The 15,783-nt window shown below is 37.0% G+C and overlaps 2 protein-coding genes across 2 annotated transcripts in view; one reads left to right on the top strand and one right to left on the bottom strand.

Moving 5' to 3' along the window:
• LOC107674134 (synaptotagmin-17-like) overlaps window positions 1–5,785 on the top strand; it is a 20,712-nt gene extending 14,927 nt beyond the window's left edge. The window contains exon 7 of the mRNA XM_016468032.1: window positions 5,581–5,785. Within this exon, the coding sequence (XP_016323518.1) occupies window positions 5,581–5,777 (197 nt within the window). The 3' untranslated portion in view covers window positions 5,778–5,785. The remainder of the gene's footprint in view (window positions 1–5,580) is intronic.
• A 4,971-nt stretch (window positions 5,786–10,756) lies between these two features.
• On the bottom strand, window positions 10,757–13,637 carry LOC107674142 (C-type lectin domain family 19 member A-like). Its single transcript, XM_016468040.1, has 5 exons — window positions 13,465–13,637; window positions 12,531–12,708; window positions 12,330–12,384; window positions 11,701–11,833; window positions 10,757–11,208 (listed from the first exon to the last, which is right to left on the bottom strand). Exons 1-5 carry the CDS (start codon window positions 13,550–13,552, stop codon window positions 11,132–11,134), a joined length of 531 nt encoding a protein of 176 aa, XP_016323526.1. The 5' UTR covers window positions 13,553–13,637; the 3' UTR covers window positions 10,757–11,131.
• Window positions 13,638–15,783: the final 2,146 nt, after the last annotated feature.

Raw genomic sequence — 15,783 nt, 5'->3', positions numbered from 1 at the left:
TGGGAGTTTGGAAATACTGGGGAGTTTTATGACCCTTTGTGTGAGAGCATGGTAATTTGCATATGGAACTTGAATCAAAATTACTAAAGATTCTTAGAACACTAATACATTGCCTATGTACCAACATATAATATACACTCTTGTTTAGATCATCAGAAGACAAATTCATAGATACTAAACATGGTAACATTACATATAGGTAAGATTACATGAACGAGTGGTTCTAGCATAAACATGCATAAAACAGTATACAATGCAAAAGACAATATACAAGAACAGTAACAACATGCACAATTACCTGAAGTATATGTGTGCTCATTCAAAGCTAAACATGGTAACATTACATATAGGTAAGATTACATGAACGAGTGGTTCTAGCATAAACATGCATAAAACAGTATACAATGCAAAAGACAATATACAAGAACAGTAACAACATGCACAATTACCTGAAGTATATGTGTGTTCATTCAAAGAAAGGTTTTCCTATTAATTAATTCATTAGAGAAGAGTCCATTTTTATGGGCATTATGTGTCTGTTTTAGAGAGACTTGAGTAAGAGGAAGATTCTCTCTACATACTTTTAGGTCGTAAAAGTTTATCTGATCTGGCTGAAGGGTCCTGGTTGCCATGGTAACCTGGGGTCGTTCCCAGACATGTTGGCACCCAGTATGTTTATTGGGTGAGGGGTCTGTGATTATTTGTTAATCTAATGAATAATTGATTTGTTAAATCTAATGAACAAATGTGTGTCTGATTGGTCCGAATGCTTCACGTCCCAGGGCTCCTATCACAACTGGCACTATCTGTGTTCTTGTGTTCCAGGAACTGCTGATGTTGAATCCTAGGCTCTTGTTCATGATGAGATTGTTGTTCTCTTTCTCCACTACATCGTGGTCCACTGGTATTGTGACGTCAATGAGCAGACATATCTTGTCCTTCTTGTCGTGGACAATGATGTCCTGGCAGTTTGCACTGATGGTAAACACACCCTTGTCCTACATGATGGTACAGTCGTCGGTGTTCCTTGTTATGTCGCTCCTTATAGTCTGTGTCAACAAGTGTGGAGCAACCAGAAATTATGTGACTGACTGTTTCCTCAGTTGCTCCACACATTCTATAACTACTCTTGACCTGCAGGTTGAGGATCTTGCGTTGGTGGTACCTGGTGTTAAGTGCATGATCTTGAGCAGCGATGATCAGGCTTTCCGTTTCTCCTTTCAGGCCGGACCTTGGAGCCAAGCTAGATAGGCTTCCTTGTCTACAAATGGCTCATTCAGATATTTGAAGAACTTGCCATGGAGAGCCTTCTCCTTCACACACTAGATATGATCTCATTCGAAATTCTCCCTCAATGCTCGACATTCATCCAGAGAACTCTTGCTCGGCTTTCCGCCATTGGTTTTAGCGCTCTCTGGTTGATCCTCTTGCCTGGGAAGACCATAGTGTTTTTTTGATCTCATTCGCCATCTTCGTTAGGGAGTAATTGGTTTTGCTGGCTTCGTGCTTCTTCACCATCTTCATAAGGTTGTCACTACCTCGCTCAATGTATTTGCTAAGGCCGACGATGGCGATGTTGTGTGCAGACTCAAGCTCAATAAGCCCGTGGCCAACGTCACGTCCCTTGATGTACAATCGGTCTGTGTCTGCTTTCGGGTGGTGCATGCCGTGCATCGTTAGCAATTTCCTTGTCTTTCTGTTCATCTTCCTGATCTCCTCTACTCTCCAATCCACCATGCTGAAGCTGTATGTAGGGACAGGGACTGCTAAACGGTTGATAACACTGATCTTGTTCTTGGCATTGAGCTTACTCTTAAGTGCCAGGCGGACTCGGCAGTAGTACTTCTTGGTGATCTGGGTCTTCATCTCATTGTGCTGAATGTCATCGCCTTTGTCGATGCCCAGGTACTTGTACACTTTGTCCTGCTTGAGGTTTTTAATGGATGAACTTCTGCTCCACTCGATGTTGTGGCTTTTGAAAGTATTGACAGCTTGTTGTGAAGGCGGCTCAGAGATGACCTCCTGCTGTTTGTTTAGAAGCTGGTAGAACTTCCTGGCGTCCTCTCTAAACAGCTTGTTCTGATAGAACTGTTGCTGGCGTTCTTTGTACCTGCGATGTTAACCAGGGCCTGGTTCGCCAGCTCAATGTTCTGATCCAGCTCTTTGCTTCTTTGCTTCATCTCCTCCTGTCCTTGGTGGCGACACTCTCTAACTTAAGCAATTTCACTCGGATCCTGTTTTCCATCGCTTGGACTCTTGCATTGAGTTGGGAACAGCTCCTGAAGGGTCAACTCCAGTCGTCTCACCCACTTGATGTTGATCCTCAGGGATGCTCTCAACAGTCTTCTGCTGTTGCTCTGACTGTTCTCCAGCAAGTTGTCCCTCCAGGGAACTCCCGTTGGGTTCTTCATCCACAATATTAGCATTCTCTGGCTTTTGCAAACATCCAGGTTTTTTTTAAATGAAGTAATCAGATATTTAGAGGGGTATGTGAAAGTGTTCAGGTCAGCATCTCAGCATAAATTCAGTAATGTTATGTTTTGAGCTGGAGATTTCCCTTAACTTTACTTTTCAAATATGCTTCCTTTGTAGGGTGGCCATATGTGTCATTTATACGGGACACGTCCTGGCCAGGATTTTTATATTGCCTAAAACATATAATAAAATAACATGCAGGTATTGTACATAATCGACCAATCGTGGCACGTCGCGCATGAGAACAAAGTGATGCAAATACGCACACGTATTTGTTTGTTCGTTTGACTTGAAGCTGCGCACCGATCGTTGTATGACACTAAAGTACCGCGAGAGCGATTTGAAAGCATAAGGAGCCGTCTGCTCGGCTCTCTATAGCTCTCGTGAAATAATGTCATACAACGATCGATCTGCACAGTGCTAACAGCCAAAACCTGGATATTTTAGGCAATATAGAAATCCTGGCAAGGGTGCGTCCCGTAAAAATGGCCCGTATGGTCACCCTACTCCTTTGATAAATGATTGCATTTGAATGCATTTGGAGGAGATAATAATGCATTATAAGATAACCCTTGATGCCTTTTTTCCTCAGCCTTATATTTCCAATTCTAAACCAGCAGTAATGATCTGTACCTCATCTCAATTGTGGTTTTATCAAATATGAACGAGCCCAGAGCAGTAAAGTTCCCTCAGGACTGTTGAATGTGACATAGCTGGTGATGTCATCAGCTCAACATAGTGAGTCCAGTGCACCACGCCTGTTCTTTTGCTTTCAACTGATGATGTCAGCCATCCAAACAGCTCAATGTTTGTCTTTTAACTGACATATATTTTACAAAGCTTGAAGACAAATAAATCTGGTTTAACAAACTCTTTTATTAGAATTATAGGATTATACATAGAAGAAAGTTTAATATTGACAGGGGATTAATTCAGCTCAAAAATGAAAATTGTCATAATTTATTAACCCTCATGTTTTTCCAAACACAGTTGACTTTGGATAAATTTTGGATAACATGCTGACTGCTCATTTCAGTGCAGTTACAATGAAAAGGGACTGGAGCTTTTAAACTTCAAAAAGGATGCAAAAGCCAGGGTTATTATAGTTAATGAAAAATAAAACCATAAAATAGCACTCTCATTACTCAAAATAAAATAAATGTTAACTGAAATCAAATAAACTATATATATAAAAAAAAATTAAACATTTTATTTCAGCTAATTGGAAACATTTTCATTTAGTTTAACTTGATGTACTAAAATAACTAAAACCAAAACTGAAAAAATATTTAAAGCTATATAGACTTAAAAAACGAATAAAAATTATAAAACACTACAAAATTACTGAAATTTTACCTAAAGGTAAAATTAAAAATCTGACAATCTTATCCAAAATATTAATAAAAACTGTATTAGTATCTCAATGATACTAAAATAAACAACACTGGCAAAGGCACATCATAAAAGTATCATTAATGTGGTTCATTCAGCTTGTTCACTATATTTCAAGTCTTCTATTTCATTTATTTTTTCCACTGATCGTCCCCTTAGAATCTTCCCCTTAACTATTGCGACCGGATCATTGAGTCTTGGATTGGAACTCAAACTGAATTCATGATTTATTGCGTAATTCACAATGCTTTTATGAACTGAATCAACTGATTCATTAAAGATATTAAACTCACACACTTAGGTTGGAATACAGCACAAGAGTCATGTGTGATATTCACCATATATTCACATTTTTTGTAACTCAAAAGAACATCTGCTGATCCAGTCTGAAGGTTCTCAAAGCAGATCTCCACTATAAATAGGATTGTCTCACATACTTTTTATGTGGTTTAACTCGCACCTTGAATTCATATGGTGATGAGGAAAAGGAGTAGCTGAGATAAAGCTTTTGCTCATGTAGGCTGTAATAACAGCTTTAGCTGTAAACTTGAGCCACACCAAAGTGAAGGAGTCCTTGGCGTGCAGTAGGACAAACCTCTTCTCAAGAGCTGATGTTGCTTGGTGACGGTGTATCACCAGCTCTGGTTTGAAGCTAAAGTCATGATGCAGTGAGATCCTTGTCTGGAGTGTGGCTGCATCACTGACTGCCACCTCTGGGCTTTGTGATAGTATTATTTGTGCTTCCTGCTATTTTCCCAGCACTCCGCTGCCAGTTACAGGAAAGCGAGGAGAAACACAGAGAAGAAAAGTCTTCAATCTTGTTTATGAGCAATGATGAAATTAACAGTGCCTCTTACTCTGACCCTACTCCATTAACAAAATTGGATTGAGGCAGAGAAAAACAGATTGACAGAAAAGATGAGTAATAAGCCAAAGAAATAAGAGGACACATTTGTGTCATTATCTGTTATTGTATCATTGATTTACTATAATAGTTTTTGTTAATATTTTGAATTAGATTTTATTTTTATATTTGATTTTAATTTTAAAGTTTTGAGAAATTTGTTATGTTTTTGTCATTTATATTAGTTTTTTATATATCTATATAGTTTTTAGTTTTAGCTATTTTAGTCTTTTATTTAGTTTATTTACTTTAACTTATACTAAATGGAAATGAGAAATGTTGCCTTGACAACTACCTGAATTAATGTTTTTTTAAACATCTTAAATATTTTTTTAAATATTATATTTTATTTCAGCTAATGTTTCTTTTATTTCTTGTTTTTTATGGTTTTCGTTATAGTTAGTGATAATAATCCTGATTCGTGTGTAGTGCGTCTTCAAACATTGAATGGAAAACTCCATTACGAAATACGGAAACTCCAAGCAGCCATTATTACTAATAAGATGTTAGTCAAGTCTACCTTTTATTCATATAGCACTTTATAAAATATAGATTGTTTCAAAGCAGTGATAAACAGGAAAATAATGATTCAGTGATGCAAACTGAATTCAATCCTGCTGTACAGCAATTCGAAAAAGACGATAGTAAACAGCCATTATTCAGTTGAAATCAGTTCATTGTTGATTAAGTTTAGTTCAATAACTGTGTAAATCATCAATTATGGAATGAGTTAAAAGCAGCTCTTGAGAAAACAGAATATCTTAATCTGACAGGTTTTAACATTGATTTTTATGTTTTTTCCTTCTTAGTTTACGGGCATAACGTGAAGAGTAGCAACGATTTTGTTGGTCGCATTGTGATTGGCCAGTTCTCCACCGGCCCGCAGGAAACCACGCATTGGCGCAGGCTCCTGGGCTCCCAGCGCACTCCGGTGGAACAGTGGCACAGCCTGCGCTCCCGTGCCGAGTGTGACCGCGTCTCTCCGGCTTCGCTCGAGGTCACGTAATACTAACACAGGACAGTCACTGAAGGTGGGATAGAGATCTATGGAAAAGAACTTTAACCTAAATATTAAAACACAAAAATCTGGGAGTGTCCCGACATTTCTGTGTGTCATTTTTAATGGTTTGAAACATAAACTAATAGATCTATTCTCGACTGAATAGTGGGCTCTGTCTTGGTGTCATTTGTGTTCACTCTCCCTTACCATTATTATAATGGGGAGATGTAGACCGTAGAAAAGACCTCAGAGAGTTTTTCTGTTTATGATGACGAGCAGAAGCCTGCTGTCCATGTTTCTTTTTATCACATTGATACTATCTTACATGGGAGCTCACTAATCTCATCATCATCTGATTCTCAGCTGAGTTCAGGCTGCTCAGGTGTCCAGAGGAAGAACGGCTGTGTGGCTCACACCTAACCACTAGTTTGGTCTGCAGTGTTTTAATAATCATATTGTTTCTTTTTTCAGACTTCAATATGATTGCAGTTCTTGAAGTAGTTGGAAATCTGTGGCCACACAGTTGGTAATTTTTATTGCCCAGTTTGAATGTTTAAGTACGATTTTACACCAAAGCTTGGTTTGGTCGTGTTTTGTGACCCTTATCACTGTTCTCATGCACATACTGATCTGTGATTGTGTTTAAGTGTTTGTGAGTGTGTGTGTGTTTGGTAAATGTTTGCACTTACAGCAGCTGAGGTCTGCAGAAACCCTAAGAGGCCATGCATTATTTTGTTTTTATATTTTTGTCTTGCTTTGTCATAACATTGACTTGTTCTGAATATACCAACGTTTTTTTCTTGTGATCTGGACTTTCGCTTTTCACTATTTCTCGTGTCATCTTTCAAACATCACAAAAGTTTGGGGTCAGGAAGGATTTTTTAAAGAAATGAATATGTTTATTAAGCAAGGATGCATTCAGTTCATCAAAAGACATTTATTTCTAATAAATGTATGTTTTTGGTCTTTTTTTTGTATTCTTCAAAGAATCCTGGAAAGAAATGATCACAGTTTATACAAAAATAAAATAAGCAGCATATTCGAACGATTTCTGAGGGATCATGTGACACTGGAGTCTGGAGTAATGATGCTGAGGATATATGTTTGCAATCACAGGAATAAATTACATTTTAAAATATATTCAAATAGAAAATGCTTTAATTGTAATAATATTTCACAATATTACTGTTTCACTGTATATTTGAGCAAATAAATACAGCAATGTAGTTATTTCGAGATCACAAGAAAATTAAGTCAAAAGACTCCTGAAAAAAAAATGAAATAATAATATATGGCTTCTTTCTAAGTCTGTATCACCTTGTAAATACATTAGTGTTAGTGTCTGCACAACAGTGAACATGCTTTCACAGCTTGGGCAATATAATGCCATGCCAAGAAGCAAGAAGTTGCAGATACATGCATTTCTCTTTGCTCTGTTACCTTCATTCCACGCTTTTGCCAAGTTCAGTTCATGTACTGTATTATCAACAACTTGGAGCTGTATTTTGTCTCAACTCTTTCTTATTCAGTCTATGAAGTATGTAAGGATAAATAGGATATGTTTGGGGAAAAATATGTACTTAGCATAGAATCGAAGTGCAATCAGAAACATTACTGTACCTGTTTTCTTAATCTGTCTTCTGTGTGAGCTGTGTGAGATAAGTGTTTGTTTCAGGTCAGTTGTATGTTTCCACCAATGTCAATGTTAATGTAGATGATTACAAATTATTAGAGTGGTAATATTAACACATAATAATAATGACGCTGTGCCAGTGAAGATATGTATTTATTTATTTAGATAAAAAATGCATATAATAATAGCTATATAATTATCTCTAAAACATATCTGTGTATATTTATAACTTAAATTGTGTACAGATAATTGAACAAAGCATGTTGCAATATAGATGAAAAAATAAATTGATAGAAGTAGAATATAGATAAATCATATATAATTTTTTTTTTTAAACCTGTTGAAATTACCTCAATGACACAAAGATTTTGGTTTCAATGGTGACTGTTTTTAACTGTCTGCATTATATTCTAAACAGAAATGTTTAGTCCACCATCTCCCTGTCTGCTTTGAAACTTCTGAGAGTTTTTTTCCGCTGATGCTGTCCATGTAGTGTGAGCATAAATGAAGCAGACCTCTGATCAGCAGAATCCCTTTAAAGGTCTCTTTCACAGCGATTGTAATGTGTGAATCAATCAGAGAGATGTATCAAGTGAGGAAAGTGTAGTTTGGTTGTTCCATGATGCATTAAAGTGATGTTTATTACTTGGCTACTCCTTTTTAGTATGCTTTTTCATTAAGAATGTTTTATAGAATCTTCTTATGCCTTCATATTTCATATACCTGCTGCGCTTTGGTGCAGATTGGACATTAGTAACATCCAACAACATTAGATCATTAAAAAACATTTGAGTGAACAATCCCTCTGTTATTCATTTGAAATATTTGTTTAAACCATTTTGCAATTTCAGTGATGACCCTGGCAATACACTAATTAAATCACAAAAAAAAACGATGCAGGCTTGTTTGTGTAAAAATGTTCCCTCTGCAGGCTTTAAGAGGGAGATAATTACTCTGAGGGTTACAAGAGGGTCAATTAATTACTCTCTTCATCAACAGGGGAACAGCTTAACCCCTAATGTCCTCATGAGTCCTGGGTCAGGCACAAAGACATCCATCTAGCACATAGAAAAGCATATGTAAACAATGGAAAAGCACAGTGGAATAGAAAAACATGTTTTGTGTGAACAGCCCCTAATATTTTCTAAATATTATTAATAATAATATTTTCTAAATATTAATATTTTGGCCCTAACATTTTCTAAATATCGAGGTGTCTTCTAAATAAATAAGCATAATTAATGACAATTATGACAATTTCTTTTAAGTGTAATGTAGTAAATTCCTCCTCTTGTCATTCCAATTCAGTTTCCAATACAACGTCCTTGAAACTCCAGATCAGCTAATGAATTGAAAAGACAGCATTTTTTAACATTCTGAATTTTTGGTGAAAATTTGTGTGGAAAAGAACAGACATTTTGGTCACTAATCGGCACAGCACATGAACTAGAGAGAAAAGCAGAAAAGGTCATCTGCCTAGTTGAGGTTAAGCTCTTTCTGTCTTTTTAGTAGAGGCTTAAATTCCTTCTCTTTTAGAATCTCACCTTCTAGGTCACTGACAGATAAATGTGCACAGACGGACACTGACAGTGTTTGGGATTCCAGATCAAGACTCAGGAGTCATTATATGGACACACATTCCTGACTCAAGGTCTGCGAGAAATTAAAAATATCCTTTCTATCAAAAATAAGAGACTTTTTCTGACTTCTTCAAATTCTGGGGTCTCCAGCAAAAGTACCCTATTTGAAAAGAAGGAAATAATGTCTCAGAACATTAATGGCCAGATAATTGAGTGGGGACCTCTGTTTTCCTTCAAAAACATTTTGAACAAAGTGTTTGGTCTAGTTCAGTTTAGCCATATACTGCAGCTGACAATCTACACACAAAAAAAAGGTTCTTTATTGGATTCAATGATTCCATGAAGAACGTTTAACATTCATGGAAGCTTTCCATTAGACAAAAGGTTCTTTATAAAAAGACTCTTTAGATTATTAAAATGTTTGCCACAGAACCAAATGCTTCTTTTAAGAACTGGTCACTGAAAGGTTCTTTGGGAAAATATATACATACATATGTGTGTGTGTACAAAAACAAATATTGTTTGATTACCGTTATCGAAAAAATCCCCAAAATATCGATATTTCATTTTTTTGTCAATATTGCAAAGCCTAGACACCACAAGAATTCATATCTGAAGAAAATGTAATAGCGACTCGCCTTCAAAAACTGGTGTTTTTGGTTGCTAGGGTGTTCTGGGTGGTTGCTAGGGCATTGCTGTGTGGCTATATCGTATAAACTCATATGACTCTTAAACTGTTTGAAATTCATGTCTAGTCGATGTCCTTTGAGGTAATTAATGTTTTATATGTAGTGGATGAGATGTCACGCACATTTTGCAGTCCAGGGTTTAATTGGGGCCCGTCTAAATCCTCTCGTGTGACCGAGTGGTGTTTGCAGCACACTCCATTATGGACGGACGATTAATGTTGACATCATGAATACACTGGAGTGAATATTAAGTGCTCAGTCCAGCGTGACCACACACACACATACACATATTAATTAGCAGGAGGTGTGAGATGAGATGATCTTTAGCAGCAAACACACATCAACAACACTCTACAGAGCTCTGCTCCAAACACTATGAGCTCCCTACCTAGACAGCATCATAGAAGGCGTGAAGAGTGCTGCTGAAGTGTATCACGGTCCAGTTAACTCCTGCTGCAGCTGCACCATTAATAGAGCAAAAGCGTTTCAATCATTCATAGCCTGTTCCAGCGCTGCACTGGTCCAATACTCCACTCAAATCTGCTTTGGTAGCAGTCTTTAAAGCAGTTTTTCACTTGGTTTAATTGCTTATATTTTTATTACTCATTTGTATGATGTTTCGAATAAAAGCGCCTGATAAATGAATAAATATAAATATATTAAAGGTCCTTTCAAGCCAAACACAAACATTCAGTGAAAACAAGATTCTGAACAGTATTGGGTTCGATGATTCATTTGGAATGTACTGCAATTAAAAATAATTTTACATGCAAATTTTATATATACATATATATACATACATATGTGTGTGTGTGTGTGTGTGTGTGTGTGTGTTTGATTTCTGGTATATATGGTTTATGAGGACACAAATGTGTATATAATGACATGGGTACTACAACATAAGCATGGTTTATTTGGACACTTTCTGCGTACCCGTAAACCAAATGGCTTAAAAAAACACACTAAATGGTGTTTTTTGAAATTAGTTTTCTGACAGTGGTAGGTTTAGGTGTAGACTTAGGGTAAGTGGATAGAAAATACAGTTTGTACAGTATAAAAAACATGACACTTATGGAGAGTCCCCGTAAACCACATATGCAAGAATGTGTGTTCATGTCGACACCAGTGCAGGTCTCTGGCTACAACTAACTGTAATTCGCAACAATATCACCAACATCAATGTCCAATATTATCAACAGCACCTTAAGGGTTCATTTCCAAATTTGTGGAACAGAGAAATGTATGTCATGATTCATGGCCCCAAAGGACCAAGAAAACAGCATTATAACAACGGGGAGGATGATGGGGGCAGGGAATTGGAGTAAAGCAGGCTGGAGAGAGCCCTTCATCACTGCAGGGATGGAGATGAGCGGACATCTGGTTGCTGCACTGTGATTGAGTGATGTTGGGTGTCAGTGTTGACGATAAAGAATTGTATAAACAATCTTGGATCTGTGGTTAGTTTTCCAGTGTAGGAATCTTACAGACGAATGGAAAGGCCTTATCACAATTGTTGTCGTTCCAAGACCTCAGTGCTGCAAAAGATGGAAAGATGCAAACAGTTTCTTCATTTTGTCCTGTCTTAGTAATGTTACATAATTAGTGGGGCTGTCAATCAACTATATATATATCTCTTATTATTGGTTCCACAAAAATATTTAGCAGCACGTCATTGATCATCATTGATAATAATAGGAAATGTTATTCGAGCACCAAATCAGCATATTAGAATGATTTCTGAAGGATCATGTGACACTGAAGTAATGGCTGTGGAGTAATGGCTGAAAATACAGCTTTGCCGTTACAGGATTAAATTACATTTGAAAAAATATATATATATGTTATTTTAAAATATTTTTTGCAATATTACTGTTTTTGCTATATTGATCAAATACAAATTGCAGCCTTGGTGAGCACAAAATACTTCTTTCACACGCAATGACAAAGTTTTGAATGATTGTTTCTTAATATGTACTAAATTAAGTAAATGAATTGCTGTTTTATGATTGAAACTATTGTGAACTCACCACTGTTTTGTCTGTACCAGATCTCCACACAGTCCTCCTCCTCAGGGATGCGATGGATGCCATCATCTGGTTGATTTCCATCCCAGTAACTGTATTCATAGAGTGACCCATCTGTCCACTCCAAAGTGCCCTCCTGTCGACAAACTATGATTAACAACGCTATCACATTTGCTTGCTCCTTGCCCTTTGACCCTGAAGTGATAAGTAAAATCTTCCTGCCAGGCATGAGTTTACAGCTTTGGAGCTTTTTGGATCATTTGATCCAGGATCCCAGAGAAACTTTCAGTTTGCAGATCTGAGGGTTTGTTACAACATCATCCATAAACTATCTACCTCAACCTGGTGCTAGAAGTGTTGGTTCACCGCTGTCTGGAAATGATTAAACGTCACTCAGAGAAACTATAATTTCCATTCATGGGATTATTAGTGGGAGGTTTTACATACTGGGCTTGGCTTTTTACAACACAGACAAGCTATGTCAGTCATATAGCTGTTAATGTTTTTCATGCATGGGTAATAAAAATCATGACTGCTTCACATTGCATCCTAGTAAATAAAACATCAGTGAATCATTCACGCACTACATGCGTGTGAATATTTCGGCTTGCTCTTAATGTTATCATGTTTACCTGTCTTCTATCATGAAGGCCGATCCAAATATCTGTTGGAATTTCTGGTACACGGCTGTTCACAAGATCATAGACAAACACATTTTCCTCCCAGCTATGAAAAAAAGTTATGATAAAGTATTTTTTTAATAGAAGCTCCAGCAAAATCCTGTACTGTAAGACCAATTGTGGCATCTCAGCACTGTCGGTGGGGAGTCATACCTGTGGATGGAGGTGAGTTTGGCAGATTTGTGTCCGTTTGAGAACTCGGCACAGTACAGATCTGCCTCAGCCCATGTGCGGTTCAAGGGGAAGAAGCGGTAACAGAAACCCTCAAATTCAGTCCAGAAGAGCGGACATGTCACAGGCTGCATTGAGTCTGACAGTTGCAGGGGTAGTGCTAGAGGAAACGGTAATGACAAATCCATTTTAAATTAACATTTCAGTACAGTATGAGCACATAATAGGTCAAACACTTACAAACACCACAAAATTATATTATTACATTATTTGAAACATCATCTGGAAAATATCTAGCTGATTTCAAAATATATTGTCATTGTTTCCTTTTCACAGCACCAGCCTGCTTTCAATTTAGTTTGAGCTGTGCAAGAGCTATAGAGAAATTCTGTTACGCAACAAAAACTATTATAAGCTACACTATCCACCAAAAATTATAAATATTACAGTATTTTAATATTACATTACAATAATTTAAGTCAGCTAAATGTAAGAAAAAAAATGTGTCCTAAATAAATGATAAATGAATTGTAAGGTTAAGGCATTTGTAGATATAAAGCAATTGAATTATTTAGTATAGTGGCTATTTTCCCAACGTATTATGTTACAAGAAAACTTTTCTTGCCTTCCAAATCTGACTCATACTTAACCTTTAAAGATGCTTTCATTGCTAGTCTGAGCTCTTGTAAATCAATAAAACATTGCAAGCATCGCATTGATGTCACATCCTCATTCATTGAGAAAAATGGCTGCAAAATACAGGTTAAAACTATCCATTATAAACAGAAGCATCTATAACTTGGTAAAGCATCTCTTGTTTAGCTTGAGATTGTCTATTCGCCATGTAAAGAAGCAAATTAAAGCATATTAACTGTATCTGCGCTGTATCCTTGTCTTTGGTTCCGGTGGAACTCACCTTGCGTGATCTTGATGTTAGTTGAAGGCAGAGCCCACACTGGGAAGCCGGTGATCAGTAGGGCTAAACACAATTCCCAACAGAGCATGTTTAGTTCAAGAGAGAGGAGAATGAGATCTGGAGTGTGTGTGTGTGTGTGTGTGTGTGTGTGTGTATGTGTTTGTGAGCATGTGTGCTGCAGGACAGTGTGGAGTGTTGGGGAGATTATAGGGTGTGTGAGCCTCTCTCAGCCTCTGCCTTTTTGTTGGACTCTTCCTACTTGGTCAAGTCCAAAACACTGACGTCAGGCTGTGTAAGAAAGGGAGAAAGAGAGAACCCAAGGCCCAAAAATTGATATGTTGTGTCATTAACCCAATGCAATGCTCCTGGGTGGACAATTTACTACATACACTATCCAATTTACTACATAAACTAAGTCAGAGAGTTTTTATTAATAAATTAATATTTTTATTCAACAAGGATGCATTGAATAAATCAAAAGTGACACTAAAGACATTTATAATGTTATAAAAATGTCTGTTTCAAATAAATGCTTTTTTTTTTTTTTTTGGAACTTTCTATAGCACCAAATCAATATGAATGATTTCTGAAGGATCATAAAGATTGGAGTAAATGCTGCTGAAAATTCAGCTTTGCCATCACAGGAATAAATTACATTTGAAAATATATTAAAATAGAAAACATTTACTGTTTTTTTTTTTTTTTTACAAATGAATGCAGCCTTGGTAAATATCATATATTCATATCACAAATGGCAAAAAAAAAATTATGTCCAAACACCTTATCTAACAATTTTGTTCTTAAAATATTAGAAAGAACTACAAATTCATATCTGTTGTTGATGGTGTCTAATGTAAAAATTAAGTTATTTTAATATTCAAAATTACTGATTTTATTTCAGATTTAATTTCATTTACCAAAATATAACTTAATTTGTTAATTAAAATCAATAAGGCAAGCCAAGGCAATTATATTTACTGGTGTTCTAAGTCAGTATTATGTTTGTTGGAGTATATTTAATTCCTATGAACTTATGCAATTTTAAATTTGACATGGTTTTTACATAACCAGATGGACAGTGTTGGAAACTTTTTCCTCGTCGAAGCAGAGACCAGGAGACGTTGGGATATGTTTCATACATAAGTCACTCTTTATTGAGGACTCGAGCGCCGCTGCAGTCATCCAAGTCTGACTATAGCTCAGCACAGTAGAGTTTATACCTTTCAAGGGGGAGGGATACATAGAGGTGGAGACAATCTAAACAAAGCATGCAAATGCAATACAGGAATCAGCCCGTTACCGGAATTTCTCCATCCCTGATCTCATCAGCATAACAGTGTCATTCAAATGCATAGGTGCTAATCCAATCAGTCTGACAGTACTATTCCAATCAGCATAACTACTCAAAGACTGGGACAGAGGCACCAAGAGCCATTACAAACAAAAGGTGATCGTCTCAGTAATCTGGTTCATTTTACTAACAATAGGAGAACAGGAACAGACAGGAACCTTTTGCTACACTTTGCTTAAGATAATCATTTGTCTGTTGTAATTTACCTTAAATGCTAAATACAATGTACTTCACCTTAGTTTTTCATGTGATGCTATGTCAGAACATAGGATCAGCATATTTAAAACAGATTCTTAAATTTGTAATCCCACAACAGCATCTAATTCATATCGTTGCAGAAACATCAAACACAACTGACCTGTGAGTCCTCATTAACCTCAGCAACCTGGAATGAGTAAAGATAAATGCTTCAGAAATACCAACATGTTTGCCTCTAGAATAAAGTAAGAAAATAACCACTAGTCAAATGGTTTACCTTCAAATCAATGGAAACATTTCATCTTGTAATAATTTGTTGGAAATATCATGACATCCGGCTTGCCTGCAGAATTATTGAACACCCAATTCACACTACTTGCTTATGGCGCTTTTCCACTGCATGGTACGGCACGGTACGGCTCGGTACGGTTCACTTTTGGGGGGTTTTCCACTGGGTACAGTACCTGGTACCTGGTACTTTTTTTAGTACCACTTCGGTTGGGGTTCCAAGCGAACCGTACCGTTACCAAAACGTGACGTGTAAACTCTGCTGATCACGGATTGGCCGGAGAGAATCGTCACTACCTGCGTCACTGAACTTGCGACACAAACACAAAAGAACCGCTAGACTTAAATCAGCACAGCCAGCGAAGGATCGAATGCAACTGTTTTGAACGAGCCAACCTTTTTTTAACAACCAAAAAGTGGCTGTTCCCCCTGTTGAGGAAGTACAGACGTTGCTCTTGTTGATAGCAGAGGAGCGGATCCAG

The sequence above is a fragment of the Sinocyclocheilus anshuiensis genome, unplaced genomic scaffold, assembly GCF_001515605.1.
Source record: "Sinocyclocheilus anshuiensis isolate Anshui unplaced genomic scaffold, SAMN03320099.WGS_v1.1 scaffold893, whole genome shotgun sequence".
Taxonomy (NCBI): Eukaryota; Metazoa; Chordata; class Actinopteri; order Cypriniformes; family Cyprinidae; genus Sinocyclocheilus; species Sinocyclocheilus anshuiensis.
This window is presented reverse-complemented; position numbering and strand designations above follow the sequence as displayed.

Coding starts and splice junctions, on each gene's coding strand:
- LOC107674142 (XM_016468040.1), bottom strand. CDS start 13,552: ATGCTCTGTTGGGAATTGTGTTTAGCCCTACTGATCACCGGCTTCCCA. Junction 12,709..13,464: donor TAACATCAAGATCACGCAAG/GTGAGTTCCACC, acceptor CGTTTCCTCTAG/CACTACCCCTGCAACTGTCA. Junction 11,834..12,329: donor GCCTTCATGATAGAAGACAG/GTAAACATGATA, acceptor GTTTGTCGACAG/GAGGGCACTTTGGAGTGGAC.